Below are 22,235 nucleotides of genomic sequence, written 5' to 3'. Positions count from 1 at the left end.
AAGGAAACTGAGGCACAGAGCAGGGATGTGACTTGCTCAAGATTATCCTAGTAGAGCTGGGAATGGCCCAAGAACTACAGCCTGTAGCTGATCTCTGGCTCCTGGAAGAAGCCTGTGGAAGCCTATAGATGGCTCTTTAAGGTTCTATCTTTCTTTGCTGAATTAAAGAGCCCTTTAGAACCTGGTATTTTCTTCCCAGGAAGGTACTTATACTGTAATCAAGAAACCTCAATTTTCTTTTTGATAATTGAAGCAGATTGAGCTCTTCATGTCTCTCACTGTAAGGCATTTTCTCCAGCCATCAAATCATTGGTGGCTCTTTTCTGTACTCTCTCTCTCTCTCTCTCTCTGATTTTTCAACATCCTTTTTAAAATGTTGAGACCACAACTGGATGCAGTACTCCAGGTTCAGTCTCATCAACGCCTTTATAAAGAAGCAAAAAAATCACTTCCCTACTGCAACTCACTATGCCTCTGTTTATACACCCACAGATCAAATTAAGCCCTTTTTGCCACAGCACCACACTGGGCACTCCTGGTGAGTCCCTTGTTCACTCTGACAGCTAAATCCTTTTTCAGAGTCACTGCTTTAGGATACAGTCCCCCATTCTGTAGCTCTTGCCTTCATTCCCTTGTTCCTACATGTAGACCTTTGCATTTGTCTGTATTAAAACAGCTTGTGTTTAGGTGGGCCCAGCTTACCAACTGATCTAAATCCCTCTGTATGACTGGCCTGTCCCTATCATTATTTACCTCTCGGCCAGTCTTTGTCATCTGCGAATGTGATCAGCAGTAATTTTATATTTACTTCCAGATCATGGATGGAAATGATGAATGGCATCAGGCTGCTATTAATCCCTGCAGAATTCCACTAGAAACTCCCCTCTTCAGTGATGATTCCCCATTGACAGCTACTTTGAGATCTGTTAGCCAATTCTTAAACCATTTAACTTGTACGCTATTGATATTGTTGAGTGCACATTTTTTAGTCAAAATGTCATGCAGTATTAAGTGCAATGCCCTCCAAAATTCTAAGTATATTAACATGGGCACAACTACTGTTATCAACTACACTTGTAATCTTACCAAAAGAACAAGGTCACATTTCTTTGAAAAGATCTTTTTTCCAGAAAACCATGTTGATAGAAATATAATTAAACCCAATTCTTTATCAACTGACTCCCAAATCAGCATTTCCATTATTTTGTCCAGGATTGATATTTGGCTAACCAGCCTATAGTTACCCTGCTGAACCCACTTGCCCTTTTTGAGTATTGGTACATCATTGGTACTCTTTCTCCCCCAAAATATTCATTTATTAGAATTATCATCAAAGTCAGGTATCTCAGTCAACTCTCATAGGACTCTTGGGATCAAGTTACCCGGATCAGCTGATTTAAATTTTTTTTTTTTTTTAATCTCAAGTAGATGTTGAATAACATCCTCCTTAGTTACCAATGGACTGGAAAGTATTTCATTGTCCTTATGTGGTACAACTACATTATCCTTATTTCCAAATATGGAGTAGAAATATTTATGCATTCTTGTTCCTTTCCTTCATCACTAACGAGATGGAGATGGTAATATTGTAATAGGCCTATACAATTGCTAGGATTTCTTTTGTTTCTCTTATACATAAAAGATTCCTTGTTGTCCTTAACTTGCTAGCCATGGATTTCCCACTGACATTTTTAGCTTCTTTATCGATTTTCTATACTTAATTACTTTTAATTTATATGAATTTCTGTCTCCCCTTTATTACACTTGTCAGGTGTTGCTTTTTTATTTCTAATTGCTGCCTTCACTTTACCACTGAACCAGGATGGGCTTTTAGCCAAAGTTGCCCTCTTCCTTGATTATGGAATCATGACTTTTTGGCCATTTTTGTTCACATCTTTCTGTCTATATTTTTTCTCTAACTCAACTCCACTCATGATTTCCCTCAGCTTTGGGAAATTAGGCCTTTTGAAGCAGCACATATGTGTATGTGTAGGGCTGGTTGGATCTGTCTTCTGTTCGCCCATATTGACTATAATTGGGTCATGATCACTGGTCCGCAAGCAATCACCAACATCCACCTCTCCAGGGATTACTGTAATTTTTCTTTATCAGTCAGTGGTCCAAAAGAGAAATACCTCCTGTTGAGTCAACACCTTTTGTGTTAGAAAGTCATCTATAATTTTAAAAACCTAATAATATTTGAATTATGTTCTTTGGTGAGTGAGCCAACCTCTGAGAAGGTTTTTAAGGGACAGTGCCAAAGCAAAGTAAGTAGACTTTAGAAAGAGAAGCAGGGGAGGTGTCAGGCCTAGTGTCAGCTTTATTTATGTCAAGGTCCCAAACCTGGAGCACATGTACCCCTTTAATTCTGAGTGACCAGCAGAGTGTTGCTGCTACACCTAGAGAAGGGTAAAGATTGATGTACCCTCAAGAGACCCCTAAGGGAGGGCTGTGACAGAGAAGAGACTGTACAGATTTTCATATTATTTGGGACTGTAAGATGTGGAGTTGGCCAGTTTAGCCTGCTAGCTAAACCAAGCAATCAAGCCAGGAAACTGAGGCAGCAGCCACATTTCATGAAGAGGAGATGTTATGGGGTCACAAGCAGCCCCATGTAACAGCAGCTCTGAGACTGCTCTGTCTGGTACTGGGGATCACCCTGCCACCCAGTTGCCCTGGGCTTGGGATAATGGAAAGGTGACTTACTGCCACCCCCAGGGTTGTACTAGGTACAGCATGTCAGTGTCAGAGAGTTGGTCCTATTCTCCCTGCTGGTGGCTCACCAGCTTACTTGGAGGACATCCAGCCAGGTGTTTTAATCTTCTTTGGGTCTCAGCTGGTTACAGCACTGTTTCCTCCTTTTGCTCCTCTGGTACCAACTCAGTCTGTCACCTCTTCACAGCAATGGAGCCCCACATCCGGCCTGCAGGATCAGCGCTCCCTCCTGCTGTCAAGATACCAGAGTAGCTTAGACATATCCTCTCCTAGAGCTCTGCCCCAGAGGTGTGAGCCTTCTGGTTTGCCTCCTCAAGGGGCATCTGAGAAGATGAACACATCAGGCACACAGACATTTTGCACAGAATTCTAACTCTATGGCTCTTAACATAGATTACAGATCATAGTACACAGACATCCTGAACACACTGCCCCTCCCTCTAGCTCACTTTTCTGTGGGGAGTCCTTGGGGGACTATTTGCATTCAGGTAGGCAGGATCTTCCCCTACCTGCTCAGGCTTCTGAAGCAGCTTCTCTCATCCTGAGCTGGTGAAAACAGCCAGAGACACTAAGATGATCAGGTTTTGCCCTCTTATAACCTTTCAGTCCCCCTGGAGAGGGGGCAGCCTATTGTTTGGAGCAATTCTAATTCAGTGGGAGAGCACTTCAGTCAACGACCCTCTATTGCTATAGCCCTTTGCCACCAGCCTTTGGACTGCCACTCCACAGTGGAGGTAGCAGGACAACAGAGAAGGTAGGGAACCCCACATTCAAAATGGCATGTGCAGTCTGAGGTAGATACATATAAAGAGCTTTGTAAAAAAGTGGTCTCATCACTGGTCTACTCTTTCCTACTGTGCAGGTCAGAGCATGATCTTATCTAGCACCTCCAGCCAATAGCCCCCTCTAATAGTCCTCTGGCCACATCAATTATAGCTCTCCCCTGCAAGAGTGACCCACCAACAAATAATTCAAAATCCTTATGTCAGGTCCCTCACTCTGACTCCAGGCCCAAGAGTTTTTACACACCCTTTTTTCCCCAGAGTGTCATGAGCTCTCCATCTTCCCTAGCTCCACAGCCTCTCAAGGTTGACCCTCCTTTCAGGGCAGGTGCTTGCCAATTTAAACCGCTTATGACCTTCTCAGGCAGGAGGTTTCATCCCTCTTAAATTTCCTATGGGCTCTATTCCTCAGTTGACTACCTCCCAGGGTTTTCTCCCTGCAGTTCCAGGTCCTGCCTCTTTTATCAGGGCTCACCTCTAGAGTCTGTGCCACACTGGTAGATTCTCTATGTCTTTCCTGATCTCTTGCCAGAGTTCTCTACCCAGGAGAGGATTCCAAGGCTAACTCTCCCTCTCAACTGCCTCTTCCCCCCTGCAGGTTTCTCCATGCACTACTGCCAAAAGAAGGACCACAAAAATCTTTTCCCCCCCGTCCCTGAAACCCTGCCTTCTGTTCCAGATTTCCTCTCCCTATAGTAACCACTCACCTGGGACTCATCTTAAATTGGGCCTGGCCCACCCTCCAGGTGCAAGCAGGTGACCTAATTGAGCTCTCCAATTCCAGTTAACTCCTTCAGAGCCTGTGTGGGGTATACACCCTATCACAAGCCCCCAGTATCAAACAGAATTCATAAGTTGTACCTACAGATTCCCCAAAGTGTCATAGCCAGTCCCTATGATCTGGGTCAATATGTTTCCACAGGCTTCAGCAGACTCAGACTGAGCTGAGTGCTTGGACAGTTGATAAACAAGTTCTGGGCCGTCTCTCTTGACGAACTACTGAGTTCGTATTAAACATTACAGTCAGGATCAGCCAGGCCTTGAGTATGCACACTCAGGGCCTGATCTGGCATTCGGAAATGGCCTTGTCTTATTATTTACATTTGTGCAAAGTGGGTGTAGACTGCTCCTAAATCAGAATCACTTTTCATGGGTATAAATGACTTTGCAAAGCAGCAGAAAGTCAGGCTCTCAGTTTTTCAAGATTATGGTGCCCTGTGGCTGTCTAAACGTTTTCCATAATATGTGCTTCACAAATCTCTTAATATCTTAAATGTTCTCCAGCGTCCTTGTGAGGTGACCATGGGGGAAAGATAATGTGAAAACAGGAAAGGGTTTGTGAGATTGGACGTGCATGTACGGGGTTTTTTGGTCTGCTGTTCATCTAAAAATGAATTGTAAGTTTGCTTGCAGCATCACAAGCAATATCTTGTCTTGATTTTTCTGGTTAAGGGGCATTCTTGTCCTATTATTTTACCTGGAGTCTACAAATCTTGTCTGTGTTTGTCCGCTGATTGCTGTGGAGTGTAATATCTTGCATTTTTATATTAGAATCTTCTCTAGCTGTAGCAGTATTGGGACTTCTCACAAACCTGTGACAGATATTGCAACCCCATGCAATATCTTTGGAGATGATATTGTATTAAGTTTGTATATCCCTGTGGGCCAGAGATTGTATTCAATTCTAGGGGAGAGGTTTACCACAGCTCCTTCGGGAACCAAAAACAGCGAGGGGGTGATTAAGGTGAATTCCTTAGGTTGAAAACACCTCCAGAGAGGTACCATCCCCTGGGATGGCTGCATGTACAAGTTCAAACTTGATTTACTAGAGACCAACAGACAAAGAAAGGGCTTTTGGTATAAAAAGTCTGCATTTAAACTAAGAGTCGTCTTTTTGGTCCAGCAAGTGGACAGGACCTTGTGTCCAAGGGGGTTCCCAACCCTTGCAGAAGGGTTGGAAAAACTTTGACCTACTTGAGCCCCATATGACTGATGGGTGACTCCTGGTATGGTTAGTGTGTGTTTTAAATCAGTTTGTTGTTTTTATTATGCTTTTAGTGTAAGAATAAATGGGCTTGCTTAGAAAGAGCTGTGTGGTAACTTGTAGCTGCTGGTGATGCACTGCTCACAGCCCTCAGGGAGAGGGCACAGGCGCTGGCCATTAGACAGACTGGCTTGCTGGGGATATCACAGTGTATGGCAGGGAAATGTGCAGCCTTAAAATCCCATAGTCAGAAAGGAGTAGGACAAGAGTCTCTGCCCACAGATAGGTGATGACTGAAAACCTAAGACCTGACTGGGAACTCCTGGAATGGACCAGGGAGTGGTGGATACAGGTGCATTTACCCTGAAACTGTGATAATACCATAGAGCAGTTCTAATTCTATACAGTAGAGGACAGGAAGAACACATACTGTGGCCATTATATACATAAACATTTCCTTTCTACACGTTTGGCAGGATGTGATCATGAGTTTGAGGTGCTTTATACACTTTATAGTGAGCATAAAAAAAGGTAATAGGAATAGCTAGTATCTATTAAATGTTGAAGGAAGAGAGATCCAAATAAGGCAGATAATGAACCCCAGTACCTTAACTCTGGATTTACAAACATCATCTCTATCGTAAAAAAACAAGATAATGTCTATATAAAGAAGCACAGAGGTGAAAAGAGGTCCATTAAAACACTATAGAACCCAAACTAGAAATTAAATGCAATGGGTGCCAAAAAATAAGAAAGTCAAAGAAAGAGAGAGGGTTATTTTTTTTTAAATGAAGGTTTTATTAAAATGCTGTTAGTTAAATAAAAAGAGACAATAATTTAACTGTGCAGACAATAACTTTATATACCCTTGTCGAGGGCAGATATATGACAAGAGCGGGTGGCAGAGGTACATAGAATTCCCATTTATACTTGAATCAGGGAGCACACTTGCTACAGAAGCTGGAGACTTTGATTCATAACAGAATTAAAATTTCCTTTTGATCATAGCAAGGAAAGGAAGCAAAGTAGGAAAAGCATAATTTAGATTTTCACAGAATAGGCTCTTCCCTTCTGTCTCATATGCTGATCCGCATGGTGCGTGGTGTCCTTACTGTTAAAAAAAGAAAGAATATTTAGTTTGCAATGCTATTTTGCTGGGTGAACACTGGTTTCTGTGAACTATATGAATACTGGAGTGTCTGACCATGCTCTGTTTTACAGTCAGGACACTCGTGCATCTCTCTTCAGTAGCTGATAAGTAGTCCCGCAAGCTGACACACAAATCCGGTATGGAGAATTAGCATACTTTCCCCTCCATACATATCCATAACCACCATTAATGTGAACAGATGTTACACAGGGACAGCAGAATCCAAAGCTTAGTGATTAGGTAAGTGGTCCTGAGAAAAATGTCTTTTTGGGGAATGAATTCTAAAGTTCTTTACCTGGCAGAAAGAATTATTGGTCAGAAATATTGCCTGTTATTATGTGACTTCTTTCCCAAGTAATCTGCCTCTGTCTGATTCTGTCTGGTCCCTCTGAGTTGTAGGCTTGTGAGCTGCATCCATCACAGAGGAGCCACATGTTTATGCATAATAATGATTTATCTTGTGTAATAAAATAATATATCAGACAAATTGTATTATTGTGCTGTTATTTAACACATATTTTTGATCCTCTCAGCTGGGCTAAATAATGTAATACCATTTTCATTAGGAGGGCTACAGTCTTAGGGGATATCTTCAAAAGCACTCTCCATTGTCCTGTGCTCCCACCGAAGCCTATGAAGCGAGTTTTATCCACTGACTCCAATGGGAGCAGAGGTAGGCCAACACCTAGTGCTTTTGAAATTCTGCCCTTAGCAATGTATTAGGCAAATGTGATCCAAATTTTACTTAAAGTTCATCTATGATCCATTGTGGTAAAATTCAGATGATCATAGTCCAGTGGGCACAAGTTTTATTCAAGTCATAAAAAGAGATTTGCAATGGTATAAATCTGAGAGATGATTCAAACTGTAGAGTCTGGGAACCACACTGACCTCATTAGTGTTAGTGACTGTGCCCCATCGACTGAAATTAGTTACAGAATTGTAACGAGACTGAGCTGTTCTATCCGCAAAGCACGATGAGGGATGATGATAAAGCTAAAAGACTTTTTATTTTACATTGTTTGCATCTGATTCTCTGCCCTTCTTCCTGGGCTTGGACCTACCAGAGGTGTAGGAGATCTTGAAGCCAGTGGCTGCACCAGTGCCACCCCTGACAAACTCCACAAGCATAGTTCTACCAGAAGCTGTTACAATTGGGGGACTCTTTGTCCCACAAGTCTTGTCCAGTAGAACCTCAGAAGACTGGCTGACCCCATCATATATTTTAACATATTCACTTTTACAGTCTGTGGAGGACTGCAAACTAAAGACATCAAACTGCAGAGAAACCTGAAAGAGAAGAGGAAACAAACCTTTTAATAGTCACTAGCCTGATTCCCGATCAGGCAGGTTCCATTAGATCAGACTGAGTCAAAACTAGATATGAGCCCGAACTGGAACTAGTTATCCAGCCTCTCCTCCCATGCCCTGAACTTTTAGGGTTCAGATAAAGTAGAATCTGAATGTGAATTGCCACTTCCATTGGTTTTGCAAAACTAAGGTCCAACCAATGAAGTTTTCCAAAATCAAAATTATTCCTGTCTTTTCCCATCTGTAGTTTAAGTATGTGAATATGAATATTATAAATCAGAGAAGGAAAATATCTATTATGTTAGCTGCATAACCCAAGAAAGGAACTTAATTTGAAATTTGTATTATGTCCTTATTTGGCAACTGGAGTGTAGCAAGCACAGCAAAATGCGTAATCAGACAGACATCAATTCAATTACATGCAAAAGCTATCAAATCCCTGTAATTACCCGTTTGGATGGAATTCGGATGAAAAAGAAACAGGTAGCATTGCCTGAGTATTTTGACGCGTAGTTGTCAGAGCTCAATGACCCAGATGGGCTATCAAGGATGGTGCTGCAGCGATCTGACAGAAAACACAATGATTGTACCAGAATCAGATTTAGAGACTCTTTTGCATTCAAGTCAGGTACAGTTGTGCTCTGTTTAGAATGAAATGTTCTCTATATTGTCATCTGCCAACATTAATTTCAAGGTCTCTGCACATCTGTGATAGTTAAAATTCAGTCCACTAAATGAAGAAATGTGTAATTCTAATTTTCAGATCATTCATAAATATTGATATTGAAATGGCAATACAGTAGCACAATGGAAAAGCATTAGCTTTTTACAGATAAAGTCCAGAACAGAGCAAAGGGCCAGAAATTTAAGTTTCTTTTTGCATATATAAGAAAAATGTGAAAAGGTTTAATTTTGCCGAGGGAGTGGCAAATAGGCTGAATGGGTTTCCATTGGGGACGCGGGAAATCAAGCTATATTAGTATATTTAAACAAAAATGTGATGACACTATGGTATTTATGTTAAAGGGGTTTACTCAGTTTTGTGCTTGGGAGAAGTCAGCAGACTATCCTCTCGTCAGGAGGAAATTTTCTGTTTATCCTGCTTTCCCCTGAGACTTAGAATTTGTTTTTGTATTTTGCAAGGGAGGGATTTTGCCTTCTCTGGTACAAAATAGTTAAAATTAAAGATTTAAATATTAAAGTTTTTTTTAAAGTGAATTAAAACTTAAGTGTTTAAAAATGTGTAGGTTTTGGATGGATGAGTTGTCACTAAACTGTTCCAGATGTGAGAGGCCCCCAGCTGTTTCTGGTCTTTTCAACTCTGAAATTACCTATGTCTGCAGTCAGAGACTAGTGTGATAACAGACTCTTTGAAGTTCTTATAGTTGTTTTTGAGCTCTATGGAAGTCAAATGATTGAAAGGAAGCACACAATGGAAAGACTACGTGGGCCAAATTCAGTGCACTTCCATGGAACTGCACCCACTTACACCTGGGCTGAATTGGTCCAACAGAGTTGGAAACAAATCACATATTGTGTTATCAAGATGTGTCCCAGTCTTCATCTTTGGTTTCCAGGTTTATCCTCTGAATGCCATGTGTTCTTAATGTGTACAACCACCGATTTAGTGTAGAAGTTTCAGGATGTTCCAAATACAGTACAGTATCTCTCTGCAGGGCTACACTAGGACCTCTGAAAAGGCTCTGAACAGAAGATGGATATGAAGTACTTACTGCAGTTATAGAGCTTGTTGATTTTGGCCACATCCAGGTTACTCAGTCCATATCTCTGTCCAACACGTACAGATGCATCAGGAATTGGTATAATAGTTGCTTTCCCAGGCGTGTTAGAGAAAGCATTTCTGCAGAAACAGAAAGAATCATGTTTTCTAAATCTAATGATTTTTTACAGTATTTAATTGTGTAATCTATATGCTTTACAGCAGTACTAGTACAAGAACTTACTCCCATGCCACATTGCAACTGTATCACTCCTCTGACCAACCATTTCATATGGAACAGTAATGCACACTGAATACATGGTATTCTCTGAATATTCTGTTAGAGTGACATTCATCCCTATGTAGAGGACCAGTACAAGGTTGGCCTATGCACCACTTATTAAAGCATATTTAAGGCTTTTGGTCATAATGGGCCAAATTCATGGAGTTACCCTCAGGATGAATTTCGCCAATAATAATACTTTAATGTACACTTTAGCTTAAGTGATACATAGGTTTTGTTGGAGGAAAATAGTTTCCACTGTGTGTGCGGGGATGGGGGGAATCATTACAACATTTCTTATGGCTTATTTTTACAAAAATCTAAATTTGAGGCCAAATTTGAGCTGACAGTGGCCTTTAAGACCACCTGAAGAAATGTATCCCTTTAAGGCCATCAGAATGGACCCGGAGAACCCCAGTTCTACTGAGGGCTTAACACAGAGACCAATTCAAGGTCAACGTCCTGATTTTCAAAGCCTTGCATGGAACTGGTCCTAGATATCTGGGAAGCTGCACCTCCCTCAGTGATCATGATCTCCTGCGAGATCTGTGTTCCATGGGAACAACGAAACTACAAGTAAATGATGGAGGTTCATGACCATGGAAGAGAGAAGCTTCAGAGGAGCCAGTCTTAAGACTACAAACCCCACTACCACATAATAGAATGACCACTAACCTCACTGCAGTGAGAGCTAAATGTAAAACCCACCTCTTCATTCAAGCTTTCCATTGCTCTTGGGATTCACTAAAAATAAAACAATTTCCCAAAGCCAAACCAACCACCCCAACCCACCATGAAATATCCCTGTAAGTCTGCCTCTTGGTGGCTGGGAAGAGAGAGATAGAGGGCGTGTGAGAGCGCACTGTTGTCATATTAACTTGATGGTGTTCAGATACTATGGGGATGAGGTCCACATGAGTACCCGTGAGATAGTCTAGTGCACATGGTATTGGAATGCAAAGAAGTAGTATGTAGTACTGCTAATAACAGAACATTAGCCCATGCCTATTTGTGTGCCTGGACTCACTTCCACAACACACTATACTCACCAATAGATCATATATACACCTATCTGTGGTTTAGGCCTAGTAATCAATGTCCTCAGCAGTGACAAGTGAGGAGCTCTGCTCTGAAGCTGCTGCCTTGAGACTTTCAGATACAAGATTAAGCAACAGTGCTGGCAAAAATATATTTAGTATAAATTTGATCTGGATGTCATGTAACGAAAGTAAATATGGAACAGCCTTTACCTCACTTTCAAATGACTTTAATGGGGAGATAAAGGATAATGAACTTATCTTGCAGAAAGGGTCTGTTTGAATTGAATCACAACCATTCATATTTTCCTCAGGAAAAATGTAAAGCTGATAATTATAAAGAGTAATTATGTTTCCTAATTTCAACAAGAGATTTGAGCTCTATGTGCCTTCAAGAAAAGAAATCCCACATTCCAACTCACGTGCCATAGTGCATCACTGAGGAATAGTCATATTGAAGGCCCAGGTTGTTGGAGTTATCGGATTTCTTAAAGTTGCCTTTATTACCTGTAATATACAATATCATACTTAGAAGATGTATCAATTTCCCCCTCTTTTCCAGGATTCAGGACCAGCTAGGAACAATAAGACATTAATTAATCCAGTATCTGCACTAAAGAAGAGTTCAAGTGTACCTACCTGAACTAATGTACTCCCACATGATCTTTACATAGCTGTCTCTGTCACTTCGACCCTGTTCATGTAGAAAGCCCAGTGCATGGTTCAGCTCATGCTGAATTACTCCTTTCCACATGCAGCCTTTCTTCATCACAGAAACAATCTGACCACCTCCAGTCTTTCCATAGTGGGACCAGCAGCTGAGAATGACATTAAACACCATAAAAGGAAAAGTTTGATATCAACCAGCCTTGGGACCTGTACAGAGGATTTCAAATCACAGTTTATTAAAGGAGTGAATGGTCATTCTCTTCTGCCTATTGTGATATTAGGGGCACATACTAGGGTGAAACTCACCCCAGTGCAGAGGGCCAGTGCAAGGCCTAGGCAACACTTAAGTTCCACATTAGCCCTTAAGTGGTGCAGAGGCCTCTGTGTGCAGTGTGCTGGCCTCCTGCACAGGGGGAATTTCATCCACTGTTCCTTAGAAACATGATTTTTTTCTAAAACTTCTGTCAAGTTTATTTTGGGGCTTCTTTAGAGAATGAGCAGACTTGAAGGCATTTTGAATCACAGGGATATTGGACAGTCCTCCCCTCGGCTGGATTTTCGGCCTTGACAGCCTACTATACCCCTGATTTAGAGGACTAATTCTTCCATACTCTGTTAGAATGGATACTTCCTGATGCAGCTTGCCATGTATTGTGCTCAGGTGTGTGTCACAATGCTCAGGCACAGCAGCATGAGTTGGGGATGCAGTTTCTACCTTAATGGTGCTTTTCCTGGGTGTGTGAGTTGTTTAAGTCTGCATTCGGTTAGTTCCTGATGTTGCTCCTCATTGCTTAACACTGAGCAGGGTGCTTTGCACGCTCAAATGGCATGGAGGTTCTCAAATAAATCCAGTTCACTGTCCTCTCTACATCCACTCAAGATTAAAGAAGCAAAGACATGAAAAGTCGGATAGAATAACATTTTTAATAAGAGTAGGTGCCAGCGGGACTTACCCTTTCCCTGACTTAATATTTAGATAGTCAGATTCTGTTGTGCGATTCACAAAATCGATACAAGTTAGAATTTCAAACTCTGCCATGGCTTCACTAATCCACCGTATTTGTGCCTCATCTGGGGAAGAAAGGCTTAAATTACTCGTCACACAAGAACAATTATTTGAAGCATAAAAGTCAATGTATGCTCAAAATAGTGCTTATGAAGGATTTAAATGGCAAGTTGATCTCATGCTGAATTTCACCCTAACTGCTTTAATGGCCTAATACAAGTTCCTTCTCTGTATTCAGGACTTGGCCTGAGAAGGGTTTGGACAGCAGGCTGGTTTCTGAGTTTCTTGCCTTAGATGAAGGGGGTGGTGGTTGATTAATCTGGGGATGGTCCAGCTACTGTCTGTTATTATGGGCAACTCTTTTGCTACATGTGTGATTCAAAAAATAATGAATGCATCCAAAGGGTGATGCAATAGATTTGTCTTATAAAGTGTGTTTAATAATAATGCCTCAATACAGAGAAGTGCCATCACTGTCGACAAGAGAATAGAATAGTCAGCAGGATGGGTGCAATTGCCTTGGGACAATTTGCTCTCTTTTCTCCCTGTAATGTATAGCTTGTCTATGTATGTGTGTCATAAGTGAACTAGTGCATCAAATATTTGCACTGTCCCTATGTCTAAGTTTGCGTTTAGAATTTAATTAAATGCAAATTAATTTTAATTTCAATGAAAATTAATTCAAAAATATTATAGAAATGCAAATCACCATAGTCAGGGGAGAAGACATAGGGGACACGGACAACACCATCGCTGGATTGGGGCCAAAAACATGAGCGATCTGAACAGCCAATAGCACTTCGGCTCTTTGTCATAACAATGTCACCTTCACGCAAGCTCTGGGTGCTATCTGTGCAGAGAGAAAGAGGAATGTAATATGGAAAGATGAAAGGGTTGTTTGCATTGATGGGAAGTTCTGGCTCAGTTAGGTAGGGTTTAGATAGGGAGGGGTGATGGGAATTGACAGAGAGAGAGGCTTATGCTACCTTAAAAATACCAACATTTCAATAATCAAAATTCAAGAGAGAGCAAAAAGGGAGTTGGAACGGAGGATTCAGGAATGGACAGAGAGAAGAGTGTATAGAGAGAGATACATGAGAGACACTGAGAGACTGTTTCTCTGTGCTGGAGTAAAGTCATTTCAAAAGACTGTTGGAAGGGAAAAATGAGGAGAAGCAGAGAACACAGGGAGAAGGAAACTAACATAATACATCCAAAAGCATCCAGAAGACTCAAAAAAAAGAGGTTGAAATGGGGACAGAGTGGGTCTGATCAGCCACCAAGTATCCCATCTATGAGCACAAATTCTGAGGCTTTAGCATGGCTGAAGACCCATGGCTACTCACAAGATGTTTGTCTTCAAGACAATTAAACGATGACTTAAATATTCAAAGATCTTTTTCTAAATCCAAGAAGTACAAAGACATCCAGAATTACGGCTGAAGCCATTATTAACCTGCCTCCACAGTTCAGATGTCTCCAAAATATATATAATCTTCAACACCAGATGTGCTAGGCAGAACTGGACAGATTGGAAGATTTAAAGACTGCTTAGCAAAGAAGTATATATCTTGTCTCTAAGTTTGTCTAGAGCACTTCATGTTCATAAGACCAGAGAAATATTTGGGCCAACTGCTATAAATGCAGCAGAAAAAAGACTCTGAAAACACCCAAGATACTTATATAGCTTTAAAGTTATTACCTGCATTAGCTTTCAAAATTCGGTTAAAAACGTCTTCCTGTGTATCTGTCTCTGTAGCCAGCTCAGCTTCTGCACAGAAATGCAAGGATGTCAGTTTGCCCTTCTCAAAGCATATACTGGTCCTGATCTTCACACTGGTGTTACTCCATTGAGTTCATTCAATGTATTCCTGATTTACACCAGCATGTGTGAAATCAGAATCAGGCCCAAAAGAAATTTATGAACTGGCATGGCATAAAGCCATGTATTTATTCTGCTCAGAAGCACAAAATCTTGTGACCCCACAAGAGCTGTGATTACTTTTTAATGCAATTTCATGAATAAGTTTTTTTTTGTTTTTTTTTACCACCACCCTTTAAGGACCCAATCTTTGGCTCCCCTGAATCTGGTTTGCACAACTCAGGCCATATGGATTGACATAAATGAATGTTACACAAACATAGGGAGAACAGAATAGACCCATCTCCTCTTACTTAATGAATAGTTAAAAGCCACAATAAAAATTCCTTCTATAGGGAACAAATTCCAAAGAGCCTTTGAATCTGATTCTCCCCTCTCTGACTCCGGTTTTATACCATTGTAACACCACTGAAATCAAATTTAACCGTAGCAAACTTCAGTCAATTCTGATCCATCGAACCTGAAAGTTCAGTGCAACCTGAAAAATTCTTCAGTGACAGTAAATTTTAGAGATGGCTTGAACTAATTCAGAAACATATGAAAAATCACGAAACATGGGAGACTCTATTAGTCAGTCAAGTGCCTAATTCATTAAGGTGTCTTTGAAAATCCCAGGAGACACCAATTTTCATCTTTAGGCACCTAAATACATTTGTAAATCTGGCCTTAGATCTTGAACTCCTGGCCAAAGGCCAGATTGCTTCCTCCAGTCCTAACATAGATGGAGTTCTGGCAGAGCAGGTCTGGGGCATTCAAAGGAAGCAGCCCTCTCTGCCAACATTTTTTAGTACCTGCCTCCCCTTCAGAGTGGAGTTGCCATGCTTCCACTGCCTTTCATACCCCTGCCGAAATGAAGAACATGATGTGACCAGTAGAAAATAAGGCAGCGTGGTCAAGATTTTCCACTAAAATTTATCTATTTTATAGAGATCTTTTGTTTAAATATGGCAAACATACATTTGAAGCGTGGACATCTAAACAAGAGGACAACATTTTTTATTTGTGCACCTGTGTTGGCATTTCACTGCCAATGTTAGGTGCCTACATGCTGAACTGAGTGTCCACATGAAAGAGTTTGAAGCCCTATTTAGGTGTCCTGGCTTGAAAATCAGAGTACACAGGACACAGCTTTTATATGGCATTACTGGGTACCCTTTTTCTTAGCCTTATTGAGTTTGGGATAGACAGATGGAAAACTAGATCTTATTTTGTACTGTTGCATTTTTTAATTGTTACATTGGTTGGCTTGTAAAATCCTAGTCAAGTCAAACCCTTCATTTTCTGTCTGCACAGTGGAGTTGTAGTCTGTAGAAGGAACCAAGGGTGTTAAATCTTCCTGAAGTCTTACTCGGGAGTCTGGAGAATGGGGAGGACAATAACAGAGCATGCAGTTCCAAATCACTTCCAAGCTTCCTGCATTTCTTTCCTTGGGGTAAAGGTTCTCTGGGCAATTTTGAGGATCCCAGCAAGAATTCTTTAAAATGCCAGAAGCATCAATTACAAATAAAGCACTAGTGCATATTGTGCTTTTAAGGCAGCTGCACCACGCTTTCAGAGTACAACACAAGAAGGCTCAGAAATGTGGCCAGCTCCACTGGCCTGTGTGAAAAAGCAAGATGCATGGCCTGTCCCCTCCTGGCTCACTTTGAGGGATTTAGGACAGGTTTCAGGGGAGAACAAGGAACAGAATATGCCCGGGTCCAAGAAGGTGAATGCTCCCTTGCACGCCTGCACATGACCAGGCACTCTCAAGCCTAACCTCCAGAGCACATTAACATTGTGTGTCAGGAAACACTCCAGCTGGACGACACTCCAGGAAACAAACAAAGATAGAGACAATGCAAAGCAGCACTCACAGTAAAATGCTTGTGATTTACAGTCAGAGTAAACAAGATGCTGGATTTGCATTACTTTATCTTAGATTTATATTTTTTGTCATGACTGAATTTATAAGAGACAGGCATATTAACCAGGAGAGGACTGGAAGTTACTGGGCCCACGTTTTTGTATCATTTACCTTGAGTGGACTGTAAAATGTCACTAGAGGGGGTCACTTCACTCTTTGTAGGATAAGCAGTAACATCTACAAGAGGAAACATGGATGTTAAAACCTTTGCAAGATAAACTACCCAAAGCTTGTAACTTCACCCCTGAGCTGAAGCCATAGTAAGTGGGGTACATCCTATGTGCTTCTCTGTCTGTTTTTTATGCTGCATTCATCATAATATCTGTGCACCTCTTGGGGGAGGAAGTGGGTGCACCACCTGGGAAAAGCATGAGGCCTTGACTGGTGCTCGTTTGGTGTTCACTCCCGGACCTGCTCCCCTCTGGGGCTGTTAGTACAGCTGGCCTGATCACAAACTCTCAAGGGTTGCCAGCCAAATGATGCTTTCCCCCTGCATGTGTGTGCTGAGTGGAAGGAAAGATTCCTTGCACCCTCTTTCTCATTTCCAAGCTGCCATCATTTGGTCTTAAATTATTAGGGTAGAAGTCCCAGAATGCACCTGCCAGTGCCACATGCCTGATTGCATGGGGTTAGGGTATCAGGGATGGCATAGAATGATGCAGTCCAAAGTTTCCTTAGTGACGCCATAAATGCCAGATTTCACAGAAGAGATAAAAATTGTAACAGAGGTAAATTAAAACTTTCTCTGTGCATTGTGAAATTCAATCACCCCATAATATTTCCATCAAGGACCCTCTGCAGCTGTGAGCTCCAATGGTTGACTACTCAATGGAGTGTGTCCCTCAGTTGGCTCCAAATTTACTGACCTCTAATTTCACAGAGTGTCCCTTTGTTCTCACATTATGAAACAGGGAACAAAGGAGGGAGTAGTCAGTTTTCATTAGCCAGTTAATAGTTCTGAATATCTCTCGCAAATCCCTTTTAACACTTATTCCTTTGGGATAAATCATCACAGTCTTTGCAATTTCTTATTGCATTTAAGTCCCACTTAGAGTTCTAACTATTTCCATGGCTCTTTTCTAGAGCTTTTCAATAGCTTCCCTCTATTTCTTGTGATGAAACAAATAAAAGTGAATGCCCTAGATGAACCCATATGGTTGCTTGTTTTATGTCTTTGCATGGTCCAGTGGTTAGGGCCTAGGACTTGGGAGACCTGGGTTCAATTCCCTTCTCTGCCACAGGCTCCCTGTGTGACCTTGGGCAAGTCCGTTAGCCTCTCTCTGGTTCATTTCCCTATCTGTAAAAATGGGGATAACAGCACTTCCCTACCTCACAGGGCTGCTGTGAGAATGAGTACATTTAAAAAAACATAGTGAAGCATTTTGAGATCTACCAATGAAAAGTGTTCTCTCTCTCTCTCTGTGTATACATACAAACTGTACAACAACATTACCCATTTGCAACCTCCTCCATTCTACCTCTGCTAAAAGCTTTGCCTTCATCTCCTCTCCCCAGGACTTTTGCAATTCATTTCTCTATGGTCTCTCTACCTCCCAACTCTCCAGTCATCAGCATGTACAGTTTGCTGCTACCTGCCTTCAGAGCTGTACAATGACATGCACATACATACATACGCACACACCATCCTCAAACAACTGGCTCCCCACCTGTTCCCGGATCTAGTGCAAAATTGCTCTCTTTGTGTATAAAACCTTAGCCTTTCTTTAGTTGACACCATCTCTCTATTTCTCTTCCATTCACTCTATACATACAGCACTGACCGTATTTCTTAAAACTCCCCTTGTTCTCACCACAGCTGGTCCATGTGCATTCTTCTATGCCACTCCTGCCATCTGAAGAGTGCTGCTATATGTCTTTGCCTTTGTGACTCCATCTCTTTTCACATTTCCACTGAAAACATCTTTACTCCTTTGTCTGCATCTCTTAATTTCTCATTCCTTCTGCTGCTATTTATTATTGAACTCAGTAAAATGTTTGTAAGGACAATGCTTTACAATAAAAGTTTTATTGTTCTCTGACAGTTCATTTGTGCCTCTATGAAATAGATGGGAAATTGAGCAGAAAGCCAAGATCTCACTGGAAACCAGATAAGTGCGATTTAGTGGCACATTTATTACCAAGAGCAGGAGCCTCATTTGGTGTAAATGGGTGTAACTCTGTTAACTTCGATGGGACTACAATGAATTACTCCATCTGAGGATCTGGCTATAAAAGTCTTGTTTTATACAGTCTTATTTTGGTAAGTAGTTAGCAATTTATTTAATTTTTTTATATTTAAATTATTTGTATAAATCCTACTTACTTGCATCATCATGTCCATTGCGCTCCTGCAAAACCAATATATTTAAGTTTTCATTTTTGCATGTTAACTCACAAAATTCAACAACAACAAATTAAGAGCAAATGGAAGAAGTAATCTCAAAGACTGATATAAAAATAATGTTACAAGCTAATATATTTCCCCTAGACACACAGCTGGGAAATATTAAAAAGACAGCTCATCCACCAGTCAAAGAAGCAGAGATCAGATACAGTAAACAGAAGGGTTCTGTGGAATCGCTCTCACCTGAATAGGGAAGCTTAGAGTTGAATAAAAGAGAGGTGCAATAAAGACTAGGAGCATCTTCAGGTCCATTTTCAAGTTCTGAGAGCTTATCTGTGACTCTCGCTATCTGTTCCAGATCGGGAGCGCTGCTAGATATACTAGCAGAGCCTGCTCTACCAGGGCTGCAAAATTAGCCAGCCAATGAGCAACTCCGAAGACAGCAAACAAACAATTTTTTTGGCTAACCAGAGAGGTCAACTCACCCCTAATCAAGTTCCAAAGTTGTCCTATTGGCTGCCAGTTACAGCTATCACTGTCTCTCACTTCCTGTGTGCCTCCAGACCTCCCGCTGTTGCTTTCTGATCCTCATTCATGCTGCTCCCAATGCTTGGAACAGACCCCACTATCGGTGCCATGTGCCTTCTCTCTCTTCTCACCAAATCCTTCCTCAAAACTCACTCCTTCTGTGCAGCCTTCTATACTGATGCCACCAGTGATGTCTGCACCTGAACAACTGTCCCATGTAGTGTCGTTGTTGGAGTTTAGAGGGTAAGTTGTTAGGGGTAGGGATTCTGTCTGCCTGTGTGTTAGGTGAAGCATCATGTACTGTCATGGTGCTCCCTATACAGTCATTTTGGAGAATGTAACAATCATTGCCTAGTGGGGACATGTCCGTATCTCCTCCCTTCCCACCTGTTTAGCATACTAAACAAATCCCTTACCTCCCCTGCTTACTGACCTATAAACAGAATCTTTTGCTTCTTGCCATCTCAGGGTTTTCTGTCTTTTCTGGACCTCCAAAGCTTCTTGCTTGCCACTCTTAGTTGCCAGCCTTCCACTTGTTACGTGCCCCAGCAGATTTTGTGGCCAACAGTCAGAGAAGAGACAGCAAGAGCAGCACGTACTCTATGTATTGTTCCCGCTGCGACTAACAGGGCTGATAGCTCGATGGATCTCACTGATCTCACTGGTGTAAGAAAGTGGATTTAGGAGGATTTGGGTGCAGATATGGATAAAGTTGCTGAGGTTAGAGAAGAAACACAGCTCTGGCTGGAAAGAAATATCTCAAAGGAAACTCACCATCCAGCAAGAGAACTGTAACCCGTTCACCTAACCACACATTACCCTCTGACCAAGCTGCAGCAGAGCTGTGCTGTCTATGATCTATGGCTGTTTTGCGCCTGCAAGTGTCCATTTTGCAAGCATATGACCATCACCATAGGGAAGGAAAACAAAGATACATCAAAAGAGAGAAAACAAAGAGAGGAACAACATACATTCTCTTTAGATTGTGACAAATGGTTGGACAACCTTAGGGTAAATTTAAAAACCAAAACACAGAAATTTACATTTTCCTTCATGTCTTATCATGTCAAGAGATCTGAAAGTGCTTCACAATAATCTTGACATTAGAAGCAATTCCATTCTAGTGAGTTGGATGGCTCAGGGGAGCAGTGATGGTGTGTACAGCTTTTTACCTGCAAGTCATTAGCTCAAACCCAGACCAGGTACACAGTGGCAGTGAAATGCTACATGAAACAGCTATATGAAATGAAGTGGTGGGTGTCAGTCTAGTGCTTTCTGGACAAAAGTCCACCTCATCACAATGAGAGACCATGGATTGAATGGCCCATGGAGATGAAACCCCCCCTTAGCCCTGGAGGGGGCAGTGTCGGCGAAGCTAAACAAGCTTCTGCCCTGCTGTCGCTGTTCCCTGGGTAAACAGAGGTCAGTAAATGGACAGTGTATGAGATGACTGGTTGGGCTACATCCGCTTCCAGCATTTTAGCAAGAAAGATACATCAGACACCGAATAGTAAATTGGAAAGTATTTCAGGGCTCTATGCCACACTGTAAAGAACAGGGATCTTGGCTCATTTTGTTGCTCTTCTCAGAACAACTTCCAAATTGCCAGTATTTTTGCTGATGCAGTGCCCAGAAAGGAAGGCATGAAATCTATTCATCCAAGGTCTATCTGGCTTTTGCTGGTGAAGACCATTTCTGAGGGCCCCCAGCAGCTTCTGAGGGGCTCAGAGGTAGCCAACACAAGCTCCAAAGTCTTCATGGACTAGTATTTAAAGGTATGATGTTAGCATGCGTTAGCTAATATGGTCTGCCTCGCACATTTGAAAAGCCTAGGTGTGCTAAACTGGTTGAGTTAAAGCTCCCCCGTACACTTTCACTCAGCCATTGTAATACATATTAAAAGCAGCGTGCATTGTCTACACTAGACTTTTCAAAGGTGTTAGCTAATGTATACTAATATCTCACACCTCTGAATGCTCATCTAGGGTCTCCACTGGGAAAGAGTGTGAATATGACAGCTCGGGATGCACTGAGTCAGCAACTTACTGCACAATCTCCACCAGCAGGGCTCCCACACAGCCTCTAGCATACTTTAAAGCTGCCTTCCAGAAGCAGTGTCCCGGAGGAAGGACAGGAGTGGAGGCATCACCCTGTGCACGAATCACTTTTGGGAGCAGCACGTCAGGCTGAGCAGCTGCAATGGCTAATGGATTGATATTTCAGATATGGCTGCACCAAAGCCAGACAGAGAGGGACTATTCCCCTCCCTGCTCAGAGACGTGAAGACTCTTATGTAGATCCCAAATTGCATTGGCCTTTTCACAGCCATATTGCATTGCCAACTTCCCACACTTATTTGCTGCCTACTCTCCCACTTTGAGTCCCTCTTACCTGTGCCTTCTCCTTGGGTTCCTCTCTCCCACTGAGGATCTTGGGTTTATCTTGCTTTTCCTCAGGTGGATTAGCTTCATTTCCACAGTTTGAGTCTTGTTTTATTTCCTGCCCATGTTTCCAATCTGTTTAGGCCTCCTTGGATTATCTTCCTCTCCTCTTTGGTGCTCACAGCTGTTCCCTGTTTAGTATTGTCTGTATAATTCATTTATTTACATGCCCGTATCATCAATGACCAGTCGTAATCCTGATCCCTGGCACCAATAGGACATCTCCCTAAACTTGTTACCCTGTCCTTTATCCTGATCTTTCATTTACAGTGTCTTAGCCAGTTTTCCACCCATCTACAAGTGGTAGTGAACTAAATCATGTAACCTGGTGCTAAGGAGAGCTGGGTGGGAAATGAGTTTCCTGTCATGTGAAAAAATATTAAAATTTCAAAAAGTTTCCCATTCTGCACTGGGACAAAACCAAGACTGTTCAAAAAATTTTGACAGAAGCCAGAGAGACACCTTTCCCTGCAGTGG

The 22,235-nt window shown here is 41.8% G+C and overlaps 1 protein-coding gene across 1 annotated transcript; it reads right to left on the bottom strand.

Moving 5' to 3' along the window:
- Nucleotides 1-20: 20 nt before the first annotated feature.
- LOC311521661 (astacin-like metalloendopeptidase) lies at nt 21-19,094 on the bottom strand. The gene is made up of 12 exons (XM_084630107.1): nt 19,033-19,094; nt 18,769-18,793; nt 16,557-16,622; nt 14,360-14,428; nt 13,367-13,507; nt 12,605-12,722; nt 11,622-11,800; nt 11,405-11,489; nt 9,676-9,803; nt 8,392-8,507; nt 7,696-7,921; nt 21-6,592 (listed from the first exon to the last, which is right to left on the bottom strand). The coding sequence occupies exons 1-12, from the start codon at nt 19,087-19,089 to the stop codon at nt 6,558-6,560; spliced, it is 1,245 nt and encodes a 414-aa protein (XP_084486233.1). The 5' UTR covers nt 19,090-19,094; the 3' UTR covers nt 21-6,557.
- Between the last annotated feature and the right edge of the window lie 3,141 nt (nt 19,095-22,235).

Source organism: Lepidochelys olivacea, assembly GCF_965140295.1.
Source record: "Lepidochelys olivacea isolate rLepOli2 genome assembly, chromosome: 6".
In the NCBI taxonomy this organism is placed as follows: domain Eukaryota; kingdom Metazoa; phylum Chordata; order Testudines; family Cheloniidae; genus Lepidochelys; species Lepidochelys olivacea.
The sequence above is the reverse complement of the archived record's forward strand: the minus strand, read 5'-3'. Positions and strand labels throughout refer to the sequence as shown.